The sequence below is a fragment of the Leucopleurus acutus genome, assembly GCF_964270905.1.
Source record: "Leucopleurus acutus genome assembly, chromosome: 17".
NCBI lineage: Eukaryota > Metazoa > Chordata > Mammalia > Artiodactyla > Delphinidae > Leucopleurus > Leucopleurus acutus.
In genome coordinates, this window is record NC_139159.1 from 47,128,862 (window position 1) to 47,156,145 (window position 27,284).

General features: G+C 36.9%; 1 protein-coding gene across 8 annotated transcripts in view; it reads left to right on the top strand.

Moving 5' to 3' along the window:
• Positions 1 to 27,284, top strand: part of VPS13B (vacuolar protein sorting 13 homolog B) — an 808,377-nt gene that overhangs the window by 721,804 nt on the left and 59,289 nt on the right. For all 8 annotated transcript variants that reach the window (XM_082859134.1, XM_082859132.1, XM_082859133.1 and 5 more), the window contains one exon: positions 22,014 to 22,169. In XM_082859134.1, coding sequence (XP_082715260.1) covers positions 22,014 to 22,169 — 156 coding nt within the window. The remainder of the gene's footprint in view (positions 1 to 22,013; positions 22,170 to 27,284) is intronic.

Sequence of the window (27,284 nt, forward strand, 5' to 3'; positions counted from 1 at the left end):
AAAATGCGAAATGCAACAAGGTAAGAAGCAATTTGGAAGAGCAGCAGAGCATCTGGGAAATACTCATCAAAGTAATCAGATTTAGGGAAGAAAATGTAAATCAGATGTTAGTTTCATCAGGCAGAGATGGGCCAACTTTTTTATGTAGGGCCAGACAGTGAATATTTTAGGCTTTCAGGGCCTTAGAGCCTCTCTCAGAGCTATTCAACTCTGTACAAAAGCAATGATAACAAATGAGTTTGACTATGTGCCATAAAATTTTAAAATAAATTTTAAAATTTATTTTAAATGAGTGTGACATAAATTTTAAAAATTTTAAATAAAATTCTATTTATAGACAACGAAATTTGAAGTTCAATAATTTTCACACATCACAAACTAGTATGCTTTTTTTGACCTTTTTCAACCATCTGAAAATGTAAAAAACACTCTTAGCTCACAGGCTATACAAAAATAGGTGGTGCACCACATTTGGCCCAGAAGCCATGCCTGATTTGCCAACCCCTGCTCTCAGGTCTCTCAGGGGACAAAATTCAGGAGACTAAAGGTTTGATATAAAATTGTCTTTGTTCTGATCTAAATGGGATTCCCATCACTTGAAAACTTGGTAGCATTTTTCAGAAATTATGAAATGACAGGTAATAGTTTAAATCTAACACTTGTAAAATCAACCTGTGCTTACCACATAACAGTAAAATATTTGTATTGTTCTTGTTCTCAGCCCATATAGACAGGAAGTTCCGCAGTTCTCTGTTTTTGGATGTAAAAATATTTAAAAGTGAGATCTGATCATTTTTCCTCCTGCCTAAAGGAAAAGTGATGGTTTTTTGAGTATCTACCTATGTTAGGGGAATTCCAGCCAGTTGTCAATTTTATTGGCTAGACTGTCATTTCTCACTCAGTCACCACTCTTTCCATATCCATTTATATAGTGCATGTGCACACATATCTAGAGAATGAGCACATTTCTTGTTGCCACAGTCACAAGTTAAAAAATTTTAAAAGTAGACTTAGGGACGCAGGTAAATATCCTGTGTTGGCAAAACCGTTCAAACCGATAAATTTGTCAAGTGTTCGCCCCTGCTATTATATTATATGGCACACAGCATATCAGAGTTTGCTTAGAAAGGGCAATGAAAAGGCACTCTTACACACTGAAGGTGCAGGTGGAATGGATACTTTCTTTCTAAAAAGCAATTTGATAAGAAGCATTATAGCTATTAAAATGGTCATAGCCTTTGACCCTGTAAATCTCCTACTAGTAGTCTACTCTCAGGAAACAATCCAAATTAAAGCAAAGGTTTATACACAAAAATGTTTATTATAATTTGACTTATGCCATCAAAAAATCAAAATGTTCACTTTTAAAGAAATAGGTACGTAAAATCTGGCGTATCTATGAGATGAACTTTTATGGGACCTTTAAATTTTTACATAGGAAGGTGAAGTGCTACCATATCATATCAGTCAGAAAAGCAGAACATAAAATTCTACACATACAATATGATCTTAACAATATAAGAAAAAATGCGTAGAAAAATACTGGAAAATATGTCAAAATACTGGAAGGTATGTCAGAATGTTACCAGTGGTTGCCTCTGAATGGTGTATTTTTTTTTAAGGTGGTATTTTTCCAATGTATTACATTTTTATATACTTCTCAACTTTTTAAAATAAAGGATATAGATTATTAAATCAGAGAGAAGTTAAGTAAAAACTCTGAAAATATTTATATATAGACTAAAAGACAGGAATTTCAAATGCTAATTAGAACAGTGGCAAGTGTAGTGACATTGTTGGCCAAAAAGTTCGTTCGGGTTTTCGTAGCATGCCATGGAAAACCCCAAACGAACTTTCTGGCCAACCCAATATATCAAGAATGGTTATTTTTAATGCTTCTCTTATGAACTATTGCAATAGTTTTTATCAATTATTCTCTTAGTTACATCTTTGCCCCACTTCAATCTACCTTGCAGACTATAGCTCATTTTCCTAAATGTTTTGACACTTTCCTGTCCAAAAATATTTACAGCCTCCATCATCATCTATTAAATATACCCAAACTATCTGGCATCCAAGGCCTGCCTCAGTCTACTCACAAGCCCTCCTCTCTGCCATTATTTCTTTCTAGCTGCTTGTTTGGTCTCCTTCCCTCCCATTCATTTTTAATCAATAAATGATCATTTCTTGTGACCTATTGTGTGTAATTAAATATGTACATTTTTCTAAGAAACTTACTGTCTGATGAGGGAGTCAGAAAAGTAAACAAATTATTATAGACATGATCTATATCTATGAGGATATTGTGGCATCCAGACAGGGAGAAATGATGGGTAACTGAATTAAAACACTAGCCATAGGGAAGAAGAGCAAGAGACCAGGAAATACAATCAACTGCATCTGGATATGGACATGGTCTTAATGAGAACTCAAAGAACATGTTTCCTAACATGAGGAGGGGAATCTGCCAAGGCTTCCTAGTGGAAGGCATGTTGGTACTGAATTTTCATGTTTAAATAAGTGTTAGGTCAGGGAAAGGCAGTGGGGAAGCGGTTCCAGGTAAAGGAAACAACATGTGTGAAAGCCACAGAGGCATGAAACAACATGGCATGGTAGGACTTGACTAATTTGGCTACAGTGTAGAGTACATGTGTGGAATTGCAAGACAGTAAAGTAGATGAAGGCCATGAGGGCCCTTGTATGCTGTGCACATGAGGCGGAACCAGGGAGACAGACAGGCAGGCAGCATGCCATGTTCAAGGGAATTCAGGTTTTGTTCAGAATAAACTCAGGCATAAATTTGCATGCCATGCTGAAGAGATGTGTGCTAGGCAACTGGCTCTTTGGTGGTGATGGGAATACCCTGATTTGCAGGGTTGGCCGATTATCATGGTGAAAGTACTCCTACCATTGCTGATTTCAAGCTACCAATGATTTAACAACCAGCTCACAAGATTCCTGAATATTTAGCAATACTTTTTCACAAACAAGTATGAGCCAGCTCCAACACACCACTGTTTGGAGGAGTTATGTTCTGAAGAGCCTGGCTGTCCATTTTGAGGAGATACAACTAAATGTGATGGGCAGCTTTTGGCTACTGAAGGATTTTAAGTAGAGTCGTCACGGGATCACAGTTGCATTTTGGAAAGATTGCCGTCGTGTAGTTGAGAAGACGGTCTAGAGGAGGCTGAGAATACATGCAGAGGGTTGTATGGGCACCACTGTATAGCCCAGGAGTGAGAGAGATTATAGTACCTGAGCCAAGACAGAGTAGAAGTCAGATATTGGTGAAAATGCCTAACAGACTGATCTTTCTGTGAATAACAGCTATAAATTGTGAGCAAAACACAAAGCAACTACCTCTGGAGACGAACAAAGGCAGGCAGATTTTGGAGGTGAATAGAATCTTCGAGCAAGTAATCTGCACAGAACGATTTACCCATTTTTTGTTGGCTTTGCTCTGAGGGCAGCCACAGTTGTAGCAGTGCAGGGGTGGCCCACTGTCTTTCTGGCCCAAGGTACCAGGTGAAAGAGCTCAGGCAACCAAGGCTGCTAGACAGTGAGGAGAAAATCTTGGAAAATGGAAAGCCAGAGAATGGGAAAATAATATGTTGAAATTTGGCCCACCTGTCTGCTTACTACTGAACCACACATGCATGGGGCAGACTGAAAGCAGATTGTACCCAAGGCTTAAAGAACTGAATTAATCTGCACTGCCACTCACCCAGGTGTAAGAGTTTTAGTTTGACTCTAAACAAATTAATTACCTGTTAAAAATATTAACACTCTGGAGGACTTATAAGAGAATCCAGAGTGTCCACAACATAGCATCATTTACAGTGTCCACAATATGACCCCAAATTACTTGACAGATCTCAAGAATCTCAAAAAAAAACAAAGTTACTCAATTTCAAGGGAAAGATAATTAACAGATTCCAACACCAATGTGACCCAGAGTTTGGAATTATCAGGCATATATTGTACTTTAAAGCAACTATGGCAACAGTAAAGGAATTTTACAGATATAATTAATTTCTAAATTAGTTGATTTTTTTAACATTTTTTCAATTGAAGTATAGTTGATTTACAATATAATATTAGTTTCAGGTATACAACATAGTAATTCAAATTTTTTATAGATTATACTCCATTTAAAGTTATTATAAAATATTAACTATATTCCCTGTGCTGTACAATATATCCTTGTTGTTTATTTATTTTATACACAGTAGTTTGTACTTCTTAATCCCCTACCCCTATCTTGCCCCTTCCCCCTTCTCTTCTCCCACTGGTAACCACTGTTTCTCTATATCTGTTAGTTGTCTTTTAGTTAATCAAAACAGAGGTGATTCTAGGTGGGCTAATTTAATCAGGTAAAACTACTAAAAGAGAGACTGGACCCTTTTGTGAGGAGAGAGAGAGATACATACATTCCTCCTGGCCTTGAAGAAGCGAATTACCATGTTGCAGCTGCCTATGAAGAGGACCATGGGGCAGGGAGGTGTGGAAAGCCACCAGCACCTGCAGGTGGCTGCCAGTGCTGGTCATTAAAAAGTCAAAGCCCGCATAATATAGACACCAGAGAATAAATTCTGCCAACAACCTGACTGAGCTTGGAAGCGGATTCTTCTGAAGTCAAACCTCTAAGTAAGAATGCAGCCCAGCTGACACCTCAGTTGCAATCTTGTGAGACCATACGCAGATAACCCAGCTAAGCTCTGCTTGGACTCCTGACCCACAGACACTGTGAGATAATAAATGTGAGTTGTTTTAAGCTGTCAACTTTGTAGTAATTTTTTACTCAGCAATAAAAATACAACATGACACAAGAAAAAAAGTCAGTAAACTTGAAGATGGATCACTAGAAATCATCAAATCTGAAGAAGAGAGGGAAAAAAAGATTCAAACAAAATAAATAGAACTGCAGGGACCTGTGGGACAATTTCAAAAGATCTAATATATGAGTAATTGTAATGAGAGACTGAGAGGAGAGAGACAGAATGGGGCTCCAAAAATTAAAGAAATAATCTCAGAAAACTTCCCAAACTTTGTGAAAGACAGAAATTTACAGACCCAAGAAGCTCAGGAAAAACTCCAAACAGATGTTTCAAAGAAATTCACACCCAGGCACATCATAATGAAACTACTAAAAACCAAAGATAAAGAGAAAACCTTGAAGCAGCCAGAGTTAAACTATAGGGGAAACAACAATTCAAATAACTACTGACTTTTCTTTGTATATAGTGGAGGCTAATAGACAGTGGAACGAAATCTTTAACATGCTAAGAGAAGGTTTATTAAGGAGAGATCCATTTGGAAGATATTTTGAAGGTTATAATCACCAGGATTTGGTAATTGACCATGGAAGAGAAGGGCCTGGATCGACTCCAAGGTTTCAGACTTAGGGGACAGGTTGGTGGTGGTGTACTTGGCCACAACAGGGAACTGAGTAGGAGGACAGTGTTTTCCATACAGAGAATGGGGCAGATGTGAGAGCACAGCACAGTGTCCCTAAAGTCCATTTTGGACACATTGGAGTTTTAGGTTACTTTGGAGGCAGGAAGGATGATATATTAGAAACAGCACAGATTTGAAGCTGTGAACACCTGGATTTCCCTCCTAAGGTTTTTAGCTGTGTTAAATTGGACAGTGTCGTAATTCCTTGGAGCTTCAGCTTCCTCTTCTGCAAAATTAAGAAGTTACTGTGAATATCCCATGAAATGACATTTATAAGGTGCCTACTAAAGAACTCAGCTCTGTGTATCCAAAGGTGCCTTTCCTTTCCTTTCTCTCTTCTAACGAGACCTCCAAGTGGCCATGTTGAATAGGCTAATTGAATGTAATGGTCTGGAGCTCAGAAGAATAGTCTGGGCTAGAGGTAAAGATTTGGCCTCTCATCAGTGCCTAGGTAGCAGTGGGAATAGACACGAATGCCCAAGGAAAGAGTGCTAAGATCAGAGGATGTTATGAGTTAGCTCTTGCTGTAGAAAAATGTACAGTGGTGGTACAGGCGTAGGATAACTATTATAGGTACTCCCATTCATAGGAGGAGCAAATGGGAGACACATGGGAGTTACTGATCCGTAGAAATTCTGAAATCCAAACAGGTAAATGTTGGAAGTTTCTTAATCAGTAATCATTCATACTGCTGCTTGGGAATAATTTTCCATGGCTCCTGGCTTTGGACTTTTGGCTCAAGCCTGTATGTCATCCATCCTTTTCCATGAGAAAAATATCCTTTGTTTACTCTTCATAGTTTTCTCAGCCTGCATTCTACCAGTTGAATTATGAAAGTTTAAAGGCCCCTTTACATTTTGTACTGTCTTAGTCTCTTTCAGTCTAAGTTGGCAGTGTTTCTGCCAGTATAATTCTTTAAAGAACACTGTAGGTCTCTTGTTAATCTTACAGTGCTTTGGTTCAGCACTGTGGACAAAATCACACCCACATCTCTTCAAGACAGTTCCTTCTCTGCTTTGGGATTCTGCCCATACTGCTAGGGGACATCACCCTTAAGTGTTTCAGAAGCCCTATTGTTTGAATAGTTCATTGAGACACCAATTTAGATCTTTCTGAGATCTTAACAGAGGATTTTACAACCACATCCTTAGCTTCATTCCCTAGACCCAGCTTTCCTGGCTGTGTCCTGGATTTGATCTTTGCCTGGAAGCTCTTTCTTGATTTTTAACATCATTTCCATCTGGAAGGCTAGAAATTTTCAAAACTAGCAAGTCCTGGCTCCTGTTTATCTAACAATTCTTCCTCATGCATGCATCGTTCCTCTTGGACTTTGATACAAGCAGCAGATAAGAGCCAGGAGGCACTTCAACACTGCCTGGAAATCTCCTTAGCTAGATCACATGGTTTATTAGGCACATTTTCTGCTTTCCATGTTACTGCAGGTTATGGTGTTGCTGAACTCTCTGCCACTGCATAACAAGAAACCCCTTTCCTCCAGTTTCCAGTAACATTTTCCTCACTTCCTCACTGGCAGCCTCCTCTAAGACCATCAAGTTTCAAATAATAGTATCTTTGAAGCACCTTAGATATTCACTAATACTCTCAAGTCTTTCTGGTTTTTTTGCACAGGCCTGCTCCAGTGCCCCGCCCCACCCCATTTTAGGCTTTTGTTACAGTAGCACCCCACTTGCGGGTACCACACTCTGTATTAGTTACATATTGCTGTTTAACAAATTACTCCACAACTTGAGTAAATAAAACAACAAACATTTATTATCTCGGTTTCATTAGCCAAGAACTTTGGGAGTGGTTTACCTGGGTGGTTCTAGCTCAGAGTCTCTGGTAAGGCTGTAGTCAAGACATTAGCTAGAACTGCAATCATCTAAAGGCTTGACTGGGCTGGAGGATCCATTTCCAAAATGGCTCCCTCATATGGCTCTTGGCAGGAGACCTCAGCTCCTTGCTACAAGGATCTCTCCAAAGAGTTGCTTGAGTACTCTCAAGACATAGCAGCTGGCTTCCCCCAGATCAAGTTATCCAAGATAGAACAAGACAAAAGCCACGGTGTCTTTTATGACCTAGGCTCAGAAGTCATTAATTGTCATTTCTGTAATATCCTAGTGGTTGTCCAGATCAGCCCTATTCATTGTGGGAGGGGACTACACAAAGACACAAATAAAAGGAGACATGGATCATTGGGGCTGTCTTGGGGCTGAGCTGCCATAAGGATTTAAACCCCATAGAATTTAGGGGTTAGGCTGAGGAATGGGATCCATTGAAGAGGAATAAGAGGAAGAAAGAAAACCAAGACATGGCAGGAAAACTGGGACATAATCGTGTTCTAAGAGCCAAGGAGACTATCTAGAAGGATAGAATTATCAGTGTCATATGCCATAAGGAGATTGAGTGAAGCAAGAACTGGGGAGACCATTGTATCGGGCAATTGGGAGGTCACTGATAGCTCAAGGAAAGCATTTTCGCTGGCAAGATAGGGATAGAAATCAGATTGAGTGGGTTGAAAAATGAATGGGAGGTGAGGAAACAGGGAGAATGAGCATGAATTTTTTTTTTTTAATCTTGATTGGGTGTTAGCTAGAGAAAGCTGCAGGGTCAAGCAAGGATTTTAAATTAAAGTACCTTAGGCACGTTCATATATGAGCAGAAGTAAATAGCAGATAGGTTGGTGATGCAGAAGAGAGGAAGAATGATTAACAGCATCAGGTCCCAGAAGGGGAGAAGAAGAAGGCATCCAGATCACAAGTAGAAGGATTGACCCTGGATGGAATGAGGTTTATACCAAATATCTATTGCTGCTTAACAAACCACCATAAAATTTTAGTGACCTTAAAAAATTTATTAGCTCATGAGTGTGTTGGTCAGAAATCTAGGTGCACTTAGTTAAGAGGTTCTTCTGCTGATCTCAGCTGGGCTCACCCATGAGGCTGCAGTCACATGGTAGGCCAGCTGGGGCTGGGTGGTCCAAGACTGCCCCACCTACATATTTGGTACTTGGCAGACCACTGGCCAGGGTTCTCTTCCATGTGATCCTTCCAGCAGGCTAGCCTAGTTGGGAGAACGAGAGCAAAGACTGCAAAGCCTGTTGAGCCTAAGCTCAGAACTCTCACAGTATCTGCTGCCACATTCTACTAGGCAGAGCACATCACAAGATGAGGCCAGATCCAAAGGATAAGGAACAAGATTTTAACCTCTTGATGCAAGTTGCTAAGAGAATTTGTGGCCATTTTTAGCTTACCACAAAAGCCTCCTTTTGGAGTGAGGATGAGTGGTAGTCGGTATTTGCTGAAGGTAAAAAGAGGGGAAAAAAGTAGGAGGCTTTTCACTCCAGGGAGGGGCGGGGGCGGGGCAGGATGAGCCTGTAGAGAGAGGAGAGGACCTTGTGTACTGAGGAGTTTCTGTCTCCACATTAAACGTGTTAGGAGGCTGTGACTGTGTTTTCAACATGAGCAAAAGTTGATTCTATTTGAACTATGAAATGATCACTTTTGCTGCCTTTGACCTGTAGGTGTGATGAAATGAGCAATATATACTAACAGACTCTTTATATTGAACTGTATCAGCATTCCTGGAATAAATACCTGAACACAGCATTTATTCTTTAAACATACTCCTAGATTTTATTTAGAAGTATTCCACTTAATATTTTTGCATTTGTGTTCATTCATTAGTCTATAGGTGTTTTTTGTTTGTTTGTTGGCCTGTTTGGGGGATCTTTTGTTCTTTTTTCGGTCTCAGGATTATGCTAGTTTTGTAAAATAAAATAAAATTTTCTGCTAACCAACAGTGTAAAAAAAAAAAAAGGAGGCTTTTAAAAAAAAGTGATTTTCCATTAGAGAAATGCAAATCAAAACTACAATGAGGTATCACCTCACACCGGTCAGAATGGCCATCACCAAAAAATCTACAAACAATATATGCTGGAGAGGGTATGGAGAAAAGGGAACCCTCTTGCACTGTTGGTGGGAATGTAAATTGATACAGCCCCTATGGAGAACAGTATGGAGGTTCCTTAAAAAACTGAAAATAGAACTACCATATGACCCAGCAATCCCACTACTGGGCACACACCCTGAGAAAACCATAATTCAAAAAGAGTCATGTACCACAATGTTCACTGCAGCTCTGTTTACAATAGCCAGGACATGGAAGCAACCTAAGTGTCCATCGACAAATGAATGGATAAAGAAGATGTGGCACATATATACAATGGAATATTACTCAGCCATAAAAAGAAATGAAATTGAGTTATTTGTAGTGAGGTAGGTGGACCTAGAGTCTGTCATACAGAGTGAAATAAGTCAGAAAGAGAAAAACAAATACCATATGCTAACACATATATATGGAATCCAAAAAAAAAAAAAGGGTTCTGAAGAACCTAGGGGCAGGACAGGAATAAAGACACAGACGTAGAGAATGGACTTGAGAACCCGGCAGCCGCATAGCACAGGGAGATCAGCTCGGTGCTTTGTGACCACCTAGAGGGGTGGGTAGGGAGGGTAGGAGGAAGATGCAAGAGCAAGGGGATATGGGGATATATGTATACATATAGCTGATTCACTTTGTTATACAGCAGCAACTAACACACCATTGTAAAGCAATTATACTCCAATAAAGATGTTAAAAAAATACAAAAATAAAAAGTGATTTTCCACAGTATCTAATCCTGTATCTTGCTCATAACTGGCATTTGATAAGTGTTCACTGAATAAATAAATGTTGAGATTTCTCATAACATCTGATATTTCTCAAGAACATAGAATTAAAAGCTTATTTTCACAATATGAACATTGTAAACAGCATTCTTTGCATCATATTGGATGCTTTTATCTGTATTATATAGACACACAAAAAGAGGTCCTCTGATCTCTAAATGTATGCTTTTGTATGCTGTCGATGCAGTTGGACTTATAATTAGGAGTAGCTCCTGGTCTCCCCCACCTCTACCCCTCTGGCCTCCCAGTGGCCTCTGATGAAAACTATTATAAAATAGGAAAATGCTACAGGAGGGGACAAGCAGTGTACTTCAAAGGAGACCACATTTCAGGTCCACATGCATGTCCAACTCTTCCTAATTGTGTTTAACTCTGAAGAAGTTTTATTGTTTATCATAAACTAAAAGTACATTGTACAATTACCAAATATTATTGATTTAAAGTAGACATTATTTCAAGTTAAATTTGCCTTATATTGTCTCTTTCTCTAATCATGGAAAAAGACTCCCAGAAACTACAGTAACACTCTTGCTGTTGTGTAGGGCACAGCTGTCCACAACTAGCAATTCCATTTAGGGAGGAAGGATTGTATGCCTTTGCTCCCCAGTGGCAGTAACAAGCTTCTTTTTATTGTTCCTGACATTAAGATAGCTAAAATCAACAGTGAGGTAAACAGTTCTTGGGACCATCTGGCAAGGATTTTAATCCAAAATATTCTGTAAACACTGACTCCATTTGAGTACCCGAGGCCTACTATCCAGTCACCATAAACTGCATTTTTATTTTAGTTCTAAGCAGTCACTGAAACAGCAAAATAGTAGACTGTAGACTCGGTCTCTTCACCTTTCTCTCTTAAAATATTTTCAGTTTCCTGAGAGATTCCAGGACACTCAACGTTCTGTGAGGACGGTTATTGTGCCTTGTTGAAGTCACCAGTAAATGGGGCCCTAACAGTTTTGGTCATTAAGTATCTAGTGGATAGAGATATTTGGAATGTCTTCATTTACTGTTGGGAAATACACTTACTCCATTTAAATGAGAGGCAGAAGTTTGGGGTTGAGTTTTCCTGTATGTTTCAAAGTTTCTTTGTAAAAATTGTTTGCAGTATGACCTAGTTAAGACTTTTAAAGTCGTAAAGAAATGGCAAAGATAGGATTGTGATAGGGCACTTTATCCAGTCCCAGGGCTTATTTCTGGAGTTTTCTACAAGCCTGCATGAAAGGGCACAACTGGGGATTATTTCAACTGTGAAGCACCCGGAGGAATGACTGCTGGTGCTGCTAATGGTCTCTCTGTCCCTTCTCTGGCAATAAATTTTAGATATTGAAATATAGCTTTGGAGAAAAATGTAACTGAGGATTCCTTAAGCTTTTTACAAGACACTCAAAGGCTTTTCACAAGCTAGTGCTCTGCAAATGTGAATTCTTGATGTCTAAACATAAAGGTCCTTGACTGAACTAATTTTAAATGTGAATTTTAATACAGAGTGCTTGGAGAAAGGGAGTGCAGCTGGACCATTAAAGCATGGTATTTTGCCATTTTTAAGTAATGGGAAATACTGATTAAGAATGTTATAAAGATTTCAGCGTACAGAATGTGATTGTGTTTAATCATAACCTGTTACCACAAGTCTGTGTAACAAAAGCATTAACTCTATTAAAGACAATGGCATACCTATTATACTGTGGCACTTTTTAATTCTTTCCATGCTGAACAGGATATTGAAGAGCTTATTATCTAAAGGTCAGAATAATGCCCAAGACATGGCCAAGCCCAATGAGTGTCAGATGCATGGAATGTTGGATGACTTCATAGTTATGAAATTATTTCATTTCTCATGATAATTCCTGACTTGCCAAGTTAGTGAATTTTAAGAACTCTGAGAGCAGATTTTAAGATAAATGTGAAATAATCCATACTTTTGGAGTCAGGGACTTCCCTTCAGGCATTAGTTCATATTTGACTTGCTTGACTTACACTTGGGGATAAAATGAGTTAGGACAAGGTCTTAGATACCACATTCCCTTACTGGGAAAGAAAACCAACTTGCACAACTTTGGCTGGCTCATGTTTCTTGTTATACAGGCACTAAGAAGCAGCGGTTGCCATGAAATACTTTATTTAACCTTTATGAAAATGTTTTCTTAGTATGGCAAGGCAGTTTAGTTAAATGAAAATAAACAACTGTAAAAATTTTGGATTTCTTTTATATCCATCTGTTGACTTTTTTTTCTAATTAAAAATTAGGGATAACAATTATAATTGTCTAAATGGCCATGATGACTAAAAATAAATTACAGATTGCATAGAACTACTCGATCTTCTCTTAGGACACATGTTGGCAATGTCTTCTATTTTACATTAAACTAAATTTTGCTAAATGATGAATGAACATTTTAAAAGAACAATTTAAAAGAAAATTTTTATTCAAACTTTGGTTAGGTTTCTCTATGGTTTATATTTGTATTTAGTCAAAATTGATTTTCAAACAAACAAAAGCTGACAATTTGGCTCACAATCTCAGAACATTTATCCAGGTCTGAATGACTATCAAACAGTATCTCCAGTTTCTTATCTTATTGGCTTCCATTTCTCAGCTTACCTACAGTATCCTTTATTAGTTCCATCCAACATACCCTTATCTCTTCCACTGAAGACTTGGGTCTAACCAAGAGCATGACTATCATTCTATCGAGAGAGTGTCTACACAGCACCCAAATCTCCTGGCTGTTAGTGCCACTCAATTAAGCAGTTAATGTTTGTATTTATTTTATCTAATTATTTAAAAAGAAAATGTGAATTATTTTATAGACAGACTATCCTCTTCTGTACACACTCATAAGCATACATATCAAATTTCTCTGAATTTTTACTTTTCAACCCCTTATGGTAGCATTAAGGATGAACAGCCTCAAAGATTATCACACAGTTTTGGACTTAAGGCAGCTATTAGTGTCACAGCTCATGTTTTATCAGTCATATATCATTTAAATATAGGGAAGCCCATACCCTTTAGAAACATGAAAACAATAGATATGTGTAATGTTGAAATGACCTTTTTTTTTTTACTATGTGCATTTATATCTGATTTCATGGTTAATATCTTCCGAAAAAGTTATGCATGAAATTATATTTTAACATATGAGAGAATTTGCTTATTAAATCATTTTGCCAAAAAAAAATTGTGAGGTTGTGAGGTAAATTATTTTTCCCTAATTTAGATAATTTCAATTTAGGTAACTTTTTAGCAAAGAATACCCATTAAGCATCCTATTGTCTTGTAGACAATGTATAAATTAAAAGTGCCACTACTCTTCACCCTACTTTTTCTTCTTTTTTTAACTTATTTTTCTCTTAAGTATGTAAATGTCCGTAATAGATTGAACAGAGACTAATGTCTGAACAATGAAAAACCATAAATAAATTCTGGAATACGGATTGTAGTTATTTATGAGAAATCTTTTTTAATTTTTAAAAAGTTTCTATGACTTGATTATAGATACACTGAAACATTGATTAAGCCTTAATGTTTGCTAGATGTGGGCCATTTGACATCCTATTTACTCATGGAAATTCAGTTGATTTATCATAAACTGCATGATGAAGTAACACATACTGTTTTAAAAACATGAAGATTAATAGATATATGAATAGCATTATTTCTTTCTTTATAATAATTATATACGTCATTTTTCTTTCATACCTATGACATTTTCTCTCATATTTCTTCATCTATTTGTCTTTTTGCTCTGCACAATTATAAAGATTTTCAAGTTGTCCTTCCATAGTAATTATTCATACTTGCTCTACTTGCATCAGTGTAGATTGTTATTCTGCAAATGCATTCTTTGTTTCCTTGCATTTATTTCTTATCTAATTTCCTTTTCATATCATCTAGTTTTTTTAACTTCAGGCTGTTTTCTATTTATACTAGACTCTTCTTTCCTCTCAGTGTTTTTCTACAGTTTTATAGAAATCATGTATTTTTGCATACTTTAGAGAAAACCAAAACCTTTCCTGATTTCTCTCCCCTGAATTCTGCAACTGGGTATTTATATTAACTAGTCTCTTCCCCTTATTTTCTAAGATGATATGCTTTTTCCTTTGCTTCGCAGTATCTTTTCATAGGTCTCATGGCTTATTTTCATGTCACTTTTGCTATTTATTAATGGTTGTATCATATGAATTGCCCTTGGTTATACTATATTATTATTTGAGGAATGGTGGGATTTTTATTCTCATATCTCCAGCTACAGGGCCAGATAATAAAGTCAGTTTCTATTCCACTTCCCATTTTCCAGCTGGCATTTCCTAATATTCTCAACTATACAGAGGTGAAAGCTTCTACATCCTCCCATGCTTCTCTGTTATCCTGAATTGTCAAAAGTCATAAAAAGCTACAGTCTCCCTCATTCCCAACTACTGCTTTTTTGTTTATTTTTTTCCTGACTCTTTCTTCATCTACGTTTGTCTTGTGATGACCATTCAGAAAATAGAGTGGTAAAAGAAATAAAGAAATAAATAAATTATTTACTATTTAAGACTAGATATAGAAAGACCAGGGAGATAGTTAATAGTATTATTTCAAACAGCCCAACAACTATCAGTTACTGTGTTTCAGTGCCTTAATGCTTTAATCCCTGGTGTTTATTGATGACGGATGCTCTGAGGGTAAGTGGCAGTTCCTGACCTAAGAGTTCACTGCCTCTTCATCCTCGCTTTCTGTACCACTCTCTCTCAGGCAGGTCTTCTCCCTAACCCTCAACTCTCCTCCATCCCCAGGAATCTTCACACATGCCTCTTGGTTGCCTGAGAGCAAGATCTGACCTCCTGAAACAATGATTTTTTGTTCGAGTATGCCTCTTTCTTTTCCAGGATCAAAATTCAATGGTTCCGTTTGGGTTATCGTCAAAGCTGTTAGAGGAATGTAAGCTGATGAGTTCATAATATAAAGTTAATTTTCCAAATTACATTGACAAGTTGTTTGCACAAAGGTTTGAAGCCGTAGTTTGCTACTTTTATGACTTGTCATGGTTGTGATGCAATCAGTGTGGTTTTTAGACATCAATTTTGTACAGAAAGAACCACTCCAAGTTAGGTTGTCACCTGCTTTCGTTTATCAGAAGTAACAGTCCTGTATATCTTTTATTCTATTTCAATATGTCTTTTTTTCATGTTATTTCTTTGGGTAAGTAAAATATGTCAGTCTCTGGTCAATCTTTTAATTTCCCCAAGCATAATACCTCTGGAGTCCTACAACAATTTTTTCCTTCCTCTCATGAATTTTTGCACTATACTTTTTCTGGTGAAATATCTCTCCCACTATATTGTGAGAATTTTTGGTGTGTGTGTCTCATTTGTCTTTATCTCCACCATGTATAGTACAGTTAGTTGGCTTATGGTGAACATTTAATAGATGTAGATCCTAAGAATATTTGCTAAATTGGAAAGAAAAAAAACTATTGCCCTAGGGGAAAAAACCCTCAAATTATTACATTAAACTGCTCCAAGAATCAAGTGAGTAAGTATACAGCAAGTCAGACCCTGTGTGAGGAGCCAGTGGTGGAGGCCTCAGAGATAAACTGAGGCCCATGTCACCCTTTTAGCAAAGTGCCAACAGAGCAAATGGCAAAGCTGACTAGGACAAATGGGGAAACTTCATGCGGGAAGCTGAATTTGAGTTTTTAAAATAAAAATGTCTAATTTCTTTTGACTTGAAATGCAGGCTCTGTATGCTTTCTATTAGACTTTTTTTTTCATTTTAATAACATTAATTTTTATCTGATTGCAAAGTAATACATATTTATAGTATGAAATTTGGAAATTACGTAAAAGCACACAAAAACACACACAAAAAGGAAACTTAAAACCCATAACCCCACAACCCCAAGATAACCACTATTAGCATTCTGGTATATTTCTAGCCATTTTCTCCCTTAGGAATAGGAATATATACTTTTTGTTCGTTTTACAAAAATGGGATGTATACTGCACCTATCTTTTTGTAATGTGCTCCTTTTCTGGTTAATCTTTGGCTAAGTAATATTGTTCACGTTTTTTCATTCTGTGAGTTTTTCTCAATGGCTTGAGAGGATCCTAAGTATAAGAGAGGTTCTGAGTAAACACACCTCAGTTCAAATCTTATACCTGGCCCTCTTCAGCACTGTGGCCCTGGGGAGGTCACACAGCCTCTCTGTAACTCAGCTTGCTTTTCATCCATAAAATAAAACAAAATCAACTGCCACATAAGATTGTTTTAAGGAATTAATAAGAAAATATATAAAAAGCAGCCCACTGCTTGACACATAGTGTGTGTCTAACAACTGCTAGCTATTATTGTTTTTACTATATTTCATTTGACTAATTTCCTAGTAATGCCAAATTTTCATTATTAAAACAATTCTGGAATAAACCTACATCTAGGTAAATCTTTGCACATATGTATAATTATTATATCAGGATAAATTCCTGTTTAGAATTGATGAGCCCAGTGAGTATCTGAAACTTAGATTTTTGATAAAAGGATTACCCTCCAGCTACAATTTTCATTCTAACCAACATTTTGTGAGTGTGCCAGCTTTCCCTTCTTTTGTAAGAGGTGGTTTTATGCTGATCTGTAGCCTTCATTTAATTCAAACAATCTTGAGAGAAAACCTACAAGCCCTCATATTTTGTGTCATGATACTTGTGGGATAACAGTGACTTATATCACCTCCTGAAAGGTTGACTTGGAAAGCTTTCTTTTTCTTTCTCCTCTTTCCTCCAAAATACACTGCATCAAAGAGTCCAAGCTGTCCACTAGAAAATAATTCAATTTGACTTATTTCTACTTTATCATTCTTTTAGGTTGTGCTCTATAAAAGTAAAAGGATATATAGGGTCCTAAGAGTTCCAATATTGAATCAGAGTGACACCAAGCATTAGCAATTATCTAGACATTTTTCTACCTGGTTTTCAGCATTATTTCAGATACTCTGAACATCCTGAAATTCAACTGCCTTAAAAAAAGGAATAATGAGCAACATATTTTATTTTGCTTTTGTGTTAGTTTATTGGTGTGAAATGTACTATCAGTTCGACTTATGCATTCCAAACAAGCAGTTTAACACTGATCTGTTTAATTTGATCTGTAGCTTCTCAGATATTATTTTAGATAGACAAGAATGTTTTAATATTTTAACTTAATTTTCCCTCGTGATGCTCATCTAGTGTATCATTTGGGCTCTACTTCATGCTTTAATATCAATATTGCAATGTCTGAATTATAGATCTGAGGGATTGCATTGATTTATAGTTTAATCTACTATTGTTATCCACATAAAGCAAATCTCCCGTATTGAAAGGTCATTCAAAATAGGAACTGTTTCTGAATATTTTGATTTGATTCTCATTTTATGCACAAATATTGCCACTAAAAGTTTTGAATATCTACTTTGGGTTATTTTTCAATAATCCTGATTCACTTATTCAACAAATATTTTATTGAATGCCTACAATGCACTAAGCTCTTGGGATATAGATATGAGTTTAGAAGTTTAAAAAACAAATATGATGCTTAAGCTTTAATATATATATAAATATACATTATATACTATATGTTTATTTTATATATATATATATATATATATGTATTCAGTAGCTTATTTCACTTGCATTTCACATTAATTTTTTAGAAGTCCTAAAATTTCTACAGACAATACAATGGATTAGGGAAATTATTTTTTTAATATTTATTTATTTACTTATTTGGTTGCACCGGGTCTTAGTTGCAGCAGGTGGGCTTCTTAGTTGCAGCTCACTGACTCCTTAGTTGCGGCAGGCGGGCTCCTTAGTTGCATCAGGTGGGCTCCTTAGTTGCGGCAGGCGGGCTCCTTAGTGTGACACGCGGGCTCCTTAGTTGTGGCATGTGAACTCTTAGTTGTGGCATGCATGTGGGATCTACTTCCCTGACCAGGGATTGAACCCAGGTCCCCTGCCTTGGGAGCGTGGAGTCTTAACCACTGCACCACCAGGGAAGTCCCTGGAGAAATATTTTGAAGTTATGTAATTTTCACTTTCTTTTTAGAACATTACATATTACTGTACAGTAAGTTACTGTAAAATGCAAAAAATATACAAGTGACTCTGAAGACAAACTTTCAATTTCTGATTAAGTAGAAATCATCTTGATAACAATTTTAAAATAAATAGTGAAGTAAAGTTCACAGAAAAGTATCTAGTACCTTCATTTATATTTAAGGTACAATTTAAAAATTTTTCTTAACCATCCCCTCTCTGTTTCTCTTCCTTGTGTACCCTATTATCCTAGATTTCATCTTGTTTTTCTTTCCTCTGTAATCTGTCGATTCAGGAATTCTCCCTTGGATGTACCTGTGGGTGGTCCTGAGAGCTGATCCCCAAGCCCCTGATCAGTAATTCAGTTTAAGTTTTATTTTTTATTCAGAAAAATGAGTGGAAAGTTCTATGCTCCCATTTGAGGTCTTCAGTGGAATTTAATCTTGCTGCCAATGCAGCCCTGGAGTGGGAGGGTCTGCTAGAAAAAAATAAATGTAGCCCCTTGAGACCTTCCATTGAGTGTGGCTACTGTACAACCTGCCTTATACTTAGTTTCAGTTCCCATTGAGAAGTTCAAACAAGAGTGGTTCGTATTTGACTTTGTTTTTCCCCCACAATGGAAAATACTAGACACTAGCTAAGTAGGCCACAGAGAGTGAAAAGCCTGAATGGAAAAGGTGGTGAAGGAAGTGAGTCCGTAAGGGAAACTTAATAGAAAAAAGGGGAAAGAAAATTTCCAAATTGATAAGAGAACATTAAAGATATCTTGGACTCCAGGCAGAATGGATAGTAATATTTTGCTAAGCCCATTGCTTCCTTGCTCCTGTTTCTCATTCTGTTGCAGTTGTCCTGACCTCCACACTCTGCTCTCACCATCCTTTCAACACATTGCTCATCTATACAGAAGGCTAATTCCTGAATAAAGCACAAATTCCTTAGCTTAGTAAATCATCAGTGTTGGCCACAATCTAGATCTACTTCTCTGACCTTATCCCTAACTCTTCTTTACATGTTCCCTTTCCTCCACCCAGTTGAGACTATTAACTTTGCCCCAAGCAAACCTTCTGGCTTCACCTCTCAGATTGTCCCCTTGGCCCAGAAATGACTGTCATCCTTACTAGTTGAAATCCTACCCAAACTCTGAGACCCAAATGCTTCAAGAAGCTCTCCCAGTCACAGCAGCCTAAACAAGCCCTCTCTTCTCTAGACTTCTCTCATAATGCCTCTTGTTGGTTGGTTATGCATGCCTTATTTTCCCTGTAAAATCTTAAGCTCCTTGTGGGACAAAGACCAAAGCTCTTCTCTTCATTTCCTCTGTAGTTCTTAGCATATTGCCTTCCTTATAGTATCTGAATAATAAAACTGTATTGGATGAATAATAGAAAGAAGTCTCATTAGGATTAGGCAGTCTAACACAAATTTCACATTTTTATGCCTGATTTTATAGTTTCTTCAGTATAGAAATAAAAACAGGTATATGAGTATTTGTTATTAAATGGAGACTTTTCAGTACCCATAGCAGTGAAGTAGAGCAGGTTGGTCCAACAGGAACAGAACTTCCCACCCTCACTTGATGTCCAGGCATATCTGAGCACCCCTGTCTAGTGCCCAAATCACTTACACCATGGGAAGGAGGACTGAAGTACCACTAGGCCTCCTGAATTCCTATTTGTAGATTTTCTCTCCAAGGAATGTCATTCCTTTCCTATTAAACTATATATATATAATTGCCAATGATATTTAGATGCTTTTTAACTGTAAGCCAAACATTACAAATATTCTGTTGGTCATGCGTGTGGGGAGAAACGTCATGTTTTTCTCCCACTTAACTTTTCTGTGTGAACTAATTCCAAATGTATCTGAATTTTCATAATTCAAAGAAAATATATGTGCCAACATTTTGAGAACAAATAGCTGCGAAGCGAAACCTGCCAGCATACTCCTTGGTGACATCCAGTCATTAAAAGCTGTGTGCACAGAGTGAGCTACCTAAAACTGAGCTCAGATGCAAATGTGAACACTCCTCAATTAAAATTACATTGTGTACATTAAAACTTTCTTTAGAGGCTGTGGAATTTTCAAGAAAAATACAGCTGAGCTTGACCTTAAGTACCTTACCTCATTATTTTTTTGTCATTTCCAGCTACTAGTCTCTCCAAAGAAAACAACTTTCTTTGTTTCTTTTAGTTTTGTGTGTACCCTGAGCTTTATTCCCAGTTGCTGCTACAAAAAACTGAAATGGTTCCAAACACCACTATTGTTTTTCTTTTTTTTTTTCTGTAACTAATATTTAAACATCAAAGATACTCTGGTACTTTTATGTTGAAGAATGTATATAAAATCACATTTTCCCTAAAGGTATTTTATTTGCTGTCCAGGAATTTTTTTTTTTTTTTCTTTTTTTAGCTGTTAGACTTCCTTTTTAGAAGTCATCTGAGTGGTAGCCTTTTGATTTCACAGGATCACTGGCGATGTTATGGAGGACGAACTGGAGTGGGGCCATATTAAAAGCAGGGAGGTGAGATAGAGTTTTTTTCATATCTTAAGATATTTAAAAACAAAAAAAACCCCTAAGTTTTCCACCAAAAAAATCACATTGTGATGACCAGTGACCCTGGGAAATTTTCAAATTAAAGCACTTTATAAGGGTTCCTCCCAAAGCTAAAACTAAAAAATAATGTTTCCATCAAAAAACTTCTATTGTTATGGCAATTCCCATGTAAGTCCTTAATGTATTTATTTTAAGAGCCTATTATGATAGCTCTTATATAATATTTTCAAAGTTTTATTCATTCTGTTAATTTGGAAAATGTTTCATGTGATTAGCCTTTGGTTAGCTCTTTTTAAAAAATTGTATATTACATGAAGGAAAATGTTAAGTTTGTATATCTAAATCTTTTTCCTAAAATGTCAGTTTTATTTCCTTATACTTAGTAATCATATAGAACATTGTTTGTTTTCATTTAAATATGTATCCTAAAGAAGCAGGCATTATTGTTGTTTTAGAATACTTGTTCAGTTAGTGGAATTAAGTTTGGAATACTTAATTGCAGTTAGTGGGTAGGAGTAGAAATAGAAAATATTTGATGACCATGAAAGAAATCTAAATATTACCAAAAGTGGCAATACTGCATTAATAAATGTGAATGTGGATCAGGAGACTCAACTGGTAAAAGTTAACAATAAATACATGCTAGAAAAAAGTAGAACAGAGACATTTTCTCACACATTCAAAATGTTAAAGGTATTTCTAATTTGATATATGTGATCTCATAAGTAGACTGTATTAAATGAACTGCATCTTCAAATTTCTGTTTTGTTCTTAATCAAAAGAAAAAATAAGGAATGGCAATTTAGGGTCAAAAATAATGCTACAAACCAAATTTAGCTTTAATTACTGTCTAGCCAGAAGAAGGAATAAACTACCAGCCAAGACCACGATTCTTTGATCTCACATTTCAGCCTTCTTGTCCTCCAGATGAATGAAATGGTCTTTCCTCAAATGTTCAACAGGCCTTTTACCATTTGATAGGACAGTTATTTTTAAGAAGGTTTAAAATGTGATCTGGAAAACCACATTGACTCTATGTGGCATATTTGCTATTCTTAGCCTGGTTGAATAAGCTGGAAGTGGATGAATAATGCAGGTTAGAAAGAAAACAGATGCTAAATATTACAGATAGGAAGGTTTTCCAGCAATGAGACTTTCATTTTAGGGCTAGTTTTTGTTGGCACTTTTGGCATTATGACGAGTGTTGTTTTTCTCTTCAGCTGTTACACATCTGTATTGAAGGCTGGGGCAATTGGCGCTGGTCAGAGCCCTTCAGTGTGGACCATGCTGGGACTTTTATTAGAACTATTCAGTACAAGGGTCGAACTGCTTCACTGATCATCAAGGTTCAGCAACTCAGTGGAGTACAAAAACAGGTAAGCTTCTTTGTGTTCATGGCCCAGACAACTCTTAATCATTTGATGTAATTAATGGAAGGGAAACTTAAAGAAATGAAAATATCAATAAAAAAAAAAATCACACTGCCATGCCCAGCTATGCGTACTCCTACCATGTACACGAGCACTTAATAAGTTCTTTCTGATGTTCCTGAGGATGATGATGGCTTCATACCCCCTTGTCCCATGTCTTTTACAAGAGCTGCTAACAAGCAGTAAACTTTACTGATTTTCATTTCACCTCTTCTCCCTGTCACCACCTACCTTCTGGTGGAGGTGCTAATGAGCTGTGAAATGGCCAAAGCGTCTTTACTGAGAAGGAAAAGAAGTCAGGGATGGTGGGGACTCTGGATAATCCAACAGTGGATAACCAGGAGTTGACTCTCATACATGTAAGAATAACCTGCATGAAAGTCTTGTGATTCTCTCCCATGACAGAGTGGGCCTGGTGGGTCTCCAGCAAGCTTTCTTTTCCTAGGAGTTAATATTAACTGCAGTAAAAATTCACTGCAGTCTAACTCTTGGCATATAAAACTTCAGCTCTCAGCACATATTTTTATATATTTTATAAAACTTCCTTTTGGCTGTTTTTGAAGTTCTAAGACTGCAAAGGGGAAAAAAAAGTATCTGACACTTTTTTGTGTTCTTAAGATGTGAAAATGTGGTTTTTAAAAGATGTTTTTCAAGCATGGAGCATATGACAAGAGTAGAAAGAAAAAAAGGAAGTATTAAAATCTGAAAACTGGCTTCACTGCACACATAATAACTGGATTTGTCATAAGAGTTTTAACATATACATCTGCATCTGGATTGTAACAGTCTATCCGGAGCTTATGTGAACTGAGGACGTGATAGAGACAGCACTCAGTCCCTAGAAAAGGAAAAAGGGAGCTTTCCATATTGAGCACCTGGGGCTACTCCATTGCTGTATGCCGGGGGCAGGCAGGAAGCAACTGGTGAGGTGAACAGTAGGACCTATACCATATACATTCTTGGCCTGCACCTGATCAGGGAGCTGGACTTCATGTTCTCATTATTGTGGGCAGCAGAAGTGAAAAGAAACCTATAGCAGAGGAGTCTCAGACAAGAAGCATGGGAGAGTCTTCCCAGTCAACTGACCATTCCTCCAAGTATTTGTTGATTGCCTCCTGTAGAACAGAGAAAAATGAAAGACACTAAGTATGTAACAGAATCTTTGCTCTTAAAATGTGAATTTACATAAACCCAACAATGTGTACGACTGACAGTAAGTGTGAAAGGAATTTAGAGGTTTCACTAAGAAGATTTGACTTGAGCTGGGCTTTACAAAACATGTCGAATTTAGATTAAGAGAGGGCATTCCAGGTCAGCAGTATAGGATAAATAAAGATACAAATATGGGACAAATGTGTCTTACCCAAGGACTCATGAGGGGACCAGTGTGGCTAGTGTGGGCTTTGAGCTGGAAAGTCATAAGAACAAGAAGTGTCTCTCCTATCTGCCCTTAGAGCTCTCTTACATGGATATGCTCTCAACAAATATCTGCCCAATACACACTGGTTTTCTGATTCTGTCACTCATGGTCTCTCAAGAATGCCTCATCTACCTTCCCATTCACCAGCATGCCTGAGAAAAGGTCATACAGCATCTGTTTGAATACTCCAAATGATAAGAGTCTCATTCTCTCACACATCAGCCCTTCCCATTGTTGGTTACTTCCAGCTGTTAATGAAATTCTTTCCTAATTTTGAGCCAAAATCTGTCACCATTCAGCCAGTCTTTACCATTCCTCAGAACTTGTGAGGCATATGCAAAAAGCACACAACTCGTTACCTCTCCTCTAGGTTACAGCCCTCCAAAAACATGAGAGAAGGTAGAATATTTCCCCTTAGTTTCTTTCCCTCTAGGCTAGTGGTTTTCAAACTTGAGTATATATCAGAATCCCCTGGAGGACTTCTTAAAACACAGATTGCTGGGTCCCACCCCCAGAGTTCCAGATTCAACAGGTCTTGGGTATAGCATGATAATTTGTATTTCTAACAAGTTCTTAGGTGCTTTGACCACCACAGCTCTGGTCTGAAGTTTCCCAATTCATTCAAGTCTTTGGCATGTGGTTGCTAGAACATTTAACAGTCAGTGGAAAGGCAGGGTCCTTCCGTGGAGAAACCTTTTCAAGGAATGTCCTTGGTAGTTAAGATCACAGGCAACCTTGCTAGCTGCGTGATCATCAGCAAGTTATCTAACCTTTGTGAATCACTTTTCTAAAATGGGAATAGTAATAATAGTGCTTTCCCTCATGAACTAAGTATGAGAATTAAATGAGTTTGTTTATGTACAATGCTTACAACAGTGCCTGGCCCATTGTCATAATCCAATAAATTTTAGTTACAATTAAAATAATGAACTATTCCGAGGCATAAGTAGTGCTGGTTGGACTTTTTTGTGTTGCTATATTAATGCCTCATTCTTGCCATAGATTTATCTACTTTCACGAAATGATATTAAATTTCAGGGATAAATTGATACATGCAATGTGCCTGAGCAGATACTATTGCAACAGTATATCATAAGCCCAAAAAGTTGGTCATGAAAAACACATTTTTTTTTTAATTCTCACAAAACTTTACCTACTTTTTTTCTGATTGGAAAAGATTTCTCAGTCCTAGTACTTATTACCTATATGACCTTAGGCACATTTCTTAACCTTTCTATGCTTCATATTCCTTTTGTAAAAGAAAGCACCCAAGAAATACTAGTTCACAGTGTTATTTTTATGTTAACTATTATAAAGTATATCTGGAAACACAGAAAAGCCTAATGAAGAAAACTAAAATTACCCATAAATCTACCAACCAAAAAATATATTCTATTATTACTTTGGTGTATTTTTTCTGCTCTTTTTTTCTATGCAGATACCTTTTAACCAACTTGAACTCTGATTGTAATTACAGTTTTTCAACTTGTTTTTTTCCCTTAACATTATATAATGCTTATTTTCTCATGTTATTTAAAATTCCTGAAGTTACCCCTTTAATGGTTGCATAGTGATTTACCATATGGTATATCTAACCCCATGTAGACACTTCCTTGTTGTTGGACATTTAGTTCATTTCCAATTGGTTACTATAATAGATCCTTAAATAAATATCTTGGTGTATAAATATATGTCCAAATTTCTGAGTCTGTCCTTAAAATAAATTGCTATAAAATTTAGTTACCTGCACAAAGGATATGAATGTGTTTGTGGTACTTGATGCACATTCCCAAATTAAAAAGATGTACTTTATTCCTTAGACAAAATTCATCGTTTTGTCTTAGCAGAGTCTTGTTGGGGCTACACTAATCTTTTAAATAATTAAATATATATTTGTTCTAAAACTTCTGCTGATTTCCTGAGTTTTTCAAACCATTAGCATTTTTTAAATCTTAAATATTTATGAGGGGTTCAAATCAGAACTAAAAAAAATTTCCATACATTGAAAGTTAAGTAGTTCTTTTAATCACTCTCTCTGTTAATGTCAAATATACAGATTTTAAGGCTTCTGGTGCCAAATCACATTTCAGAACTTTTCCAAATGTTATTTGTACTGGTAAATGTTAATAATCCTTTTCTGTGGGGAATGCCTCTCACGCTTTTCTCTGCTTCTACCTCATTTATAATAAATACTCTTAAAAAAAAAAAAAAAAGTCAAATCTAGCCAAATAGGAAAAGAATCTTTGGAGAGCAATAATGGAAGCATAACCAGCCCTTGCATTGCATTTACCTTTTTGAGAGGAAGTGTCTTCTTTTCCCACAGGAACTAGGAAAGTCCATTTTACATTCCCACTATCATGGAAGGTATATACACATATAACTATATTTTGAGTTACAGCATTTCTTGTCATCGTCAAATGAGATTGAGCTCTATATTGGGGCCATTAAAAAAACTTAGCAGAGTATGGACACCAAGGGGGGAAAGCAGCGGGAGGTGGGGGGGATGAACTGGGAGATTGGGATTGACATGTATACACTAATATGTATAAAATAGATAACTAATAAGAACCTGTCGAATAAAATAAATAAATGAATAAAAATTTTTTAAAAATAAACTTAGCAGAGCGGGGAAAATTAGAACACAGAAACAGCAATTCGTTTAACCTAGAATGAAGCAAATGGAAAGTGGTTTATACTGAACCCAGGTAATACGAGGTTCAGCAGACCACCATGCCAACCTCAAACCAACTGTTGCATGTGTCAACATTGTAAAAAACCTTTCTAGTCAGTGTTTTTCTGCCTTTACCCTCTCTCCCTCCCTCTCTGTCTCTTTCCCCCTCTCTGTCTGTCTGTCTCTCTTTCTCTGTCTCTGTCTCTGTCTCTGTCTCTGTCTCTCTCTCTCTCTCTCTCACACACACACACACACACACGCAAAAATGTATTATTTCTTTTTAAATTGGATTTTTTTTTATTGTCAGGGTAGATTACCTAACATTCAGATTAGCGCTAGTTAAAGTACGTCAGACAGGATTTCCTCAGTTGGCCAGGTTAGGAAGATAGGAACCAAGCTTCCAGAAGAGCTTCGTAGATTCCTGCCTCCCTCACATCTTCGCTTCTTTCCTGCTACCCCACCTGGGCCTGGAAATTTGCAATAAACCGCAGCTGCCTAATTATGAAGCCCCATTTGGGGAGGAGAGTGTGTGTAGCTCTCTGATATACCTTAACTGCATTAATACACCACGGGACAATGGAGAATTGGCTAAAGCTTGCTTGAACAATGATGTCTGGTTACCTGTACCTTGCCTTTCCTGCACCCCTCTCATTTCCCCAATTCAGTGAAAATTGACCACACATAAAATTTCTCAGGGACTTTGTACATTATACCACTACTCATGCACATGTATTTGCTTCCGTGTTTTCCATCCCTTCATTGAGGAAAGCTTTACCACTCTAAAAACCCAAATGTACATATGAATGTATGTATATATATTTGTATCTTTATACATACACTTTTAATCATGGTTAGGATATCATTTTCCAGTGCATCTGGTGCTCTGGAGTTATTCTTTAATATCGCTATTCTTCTTGGCACTGATCTAATAAGAGTTCTGAAACCTGCTAAGTAAAATCATATGTGGAAA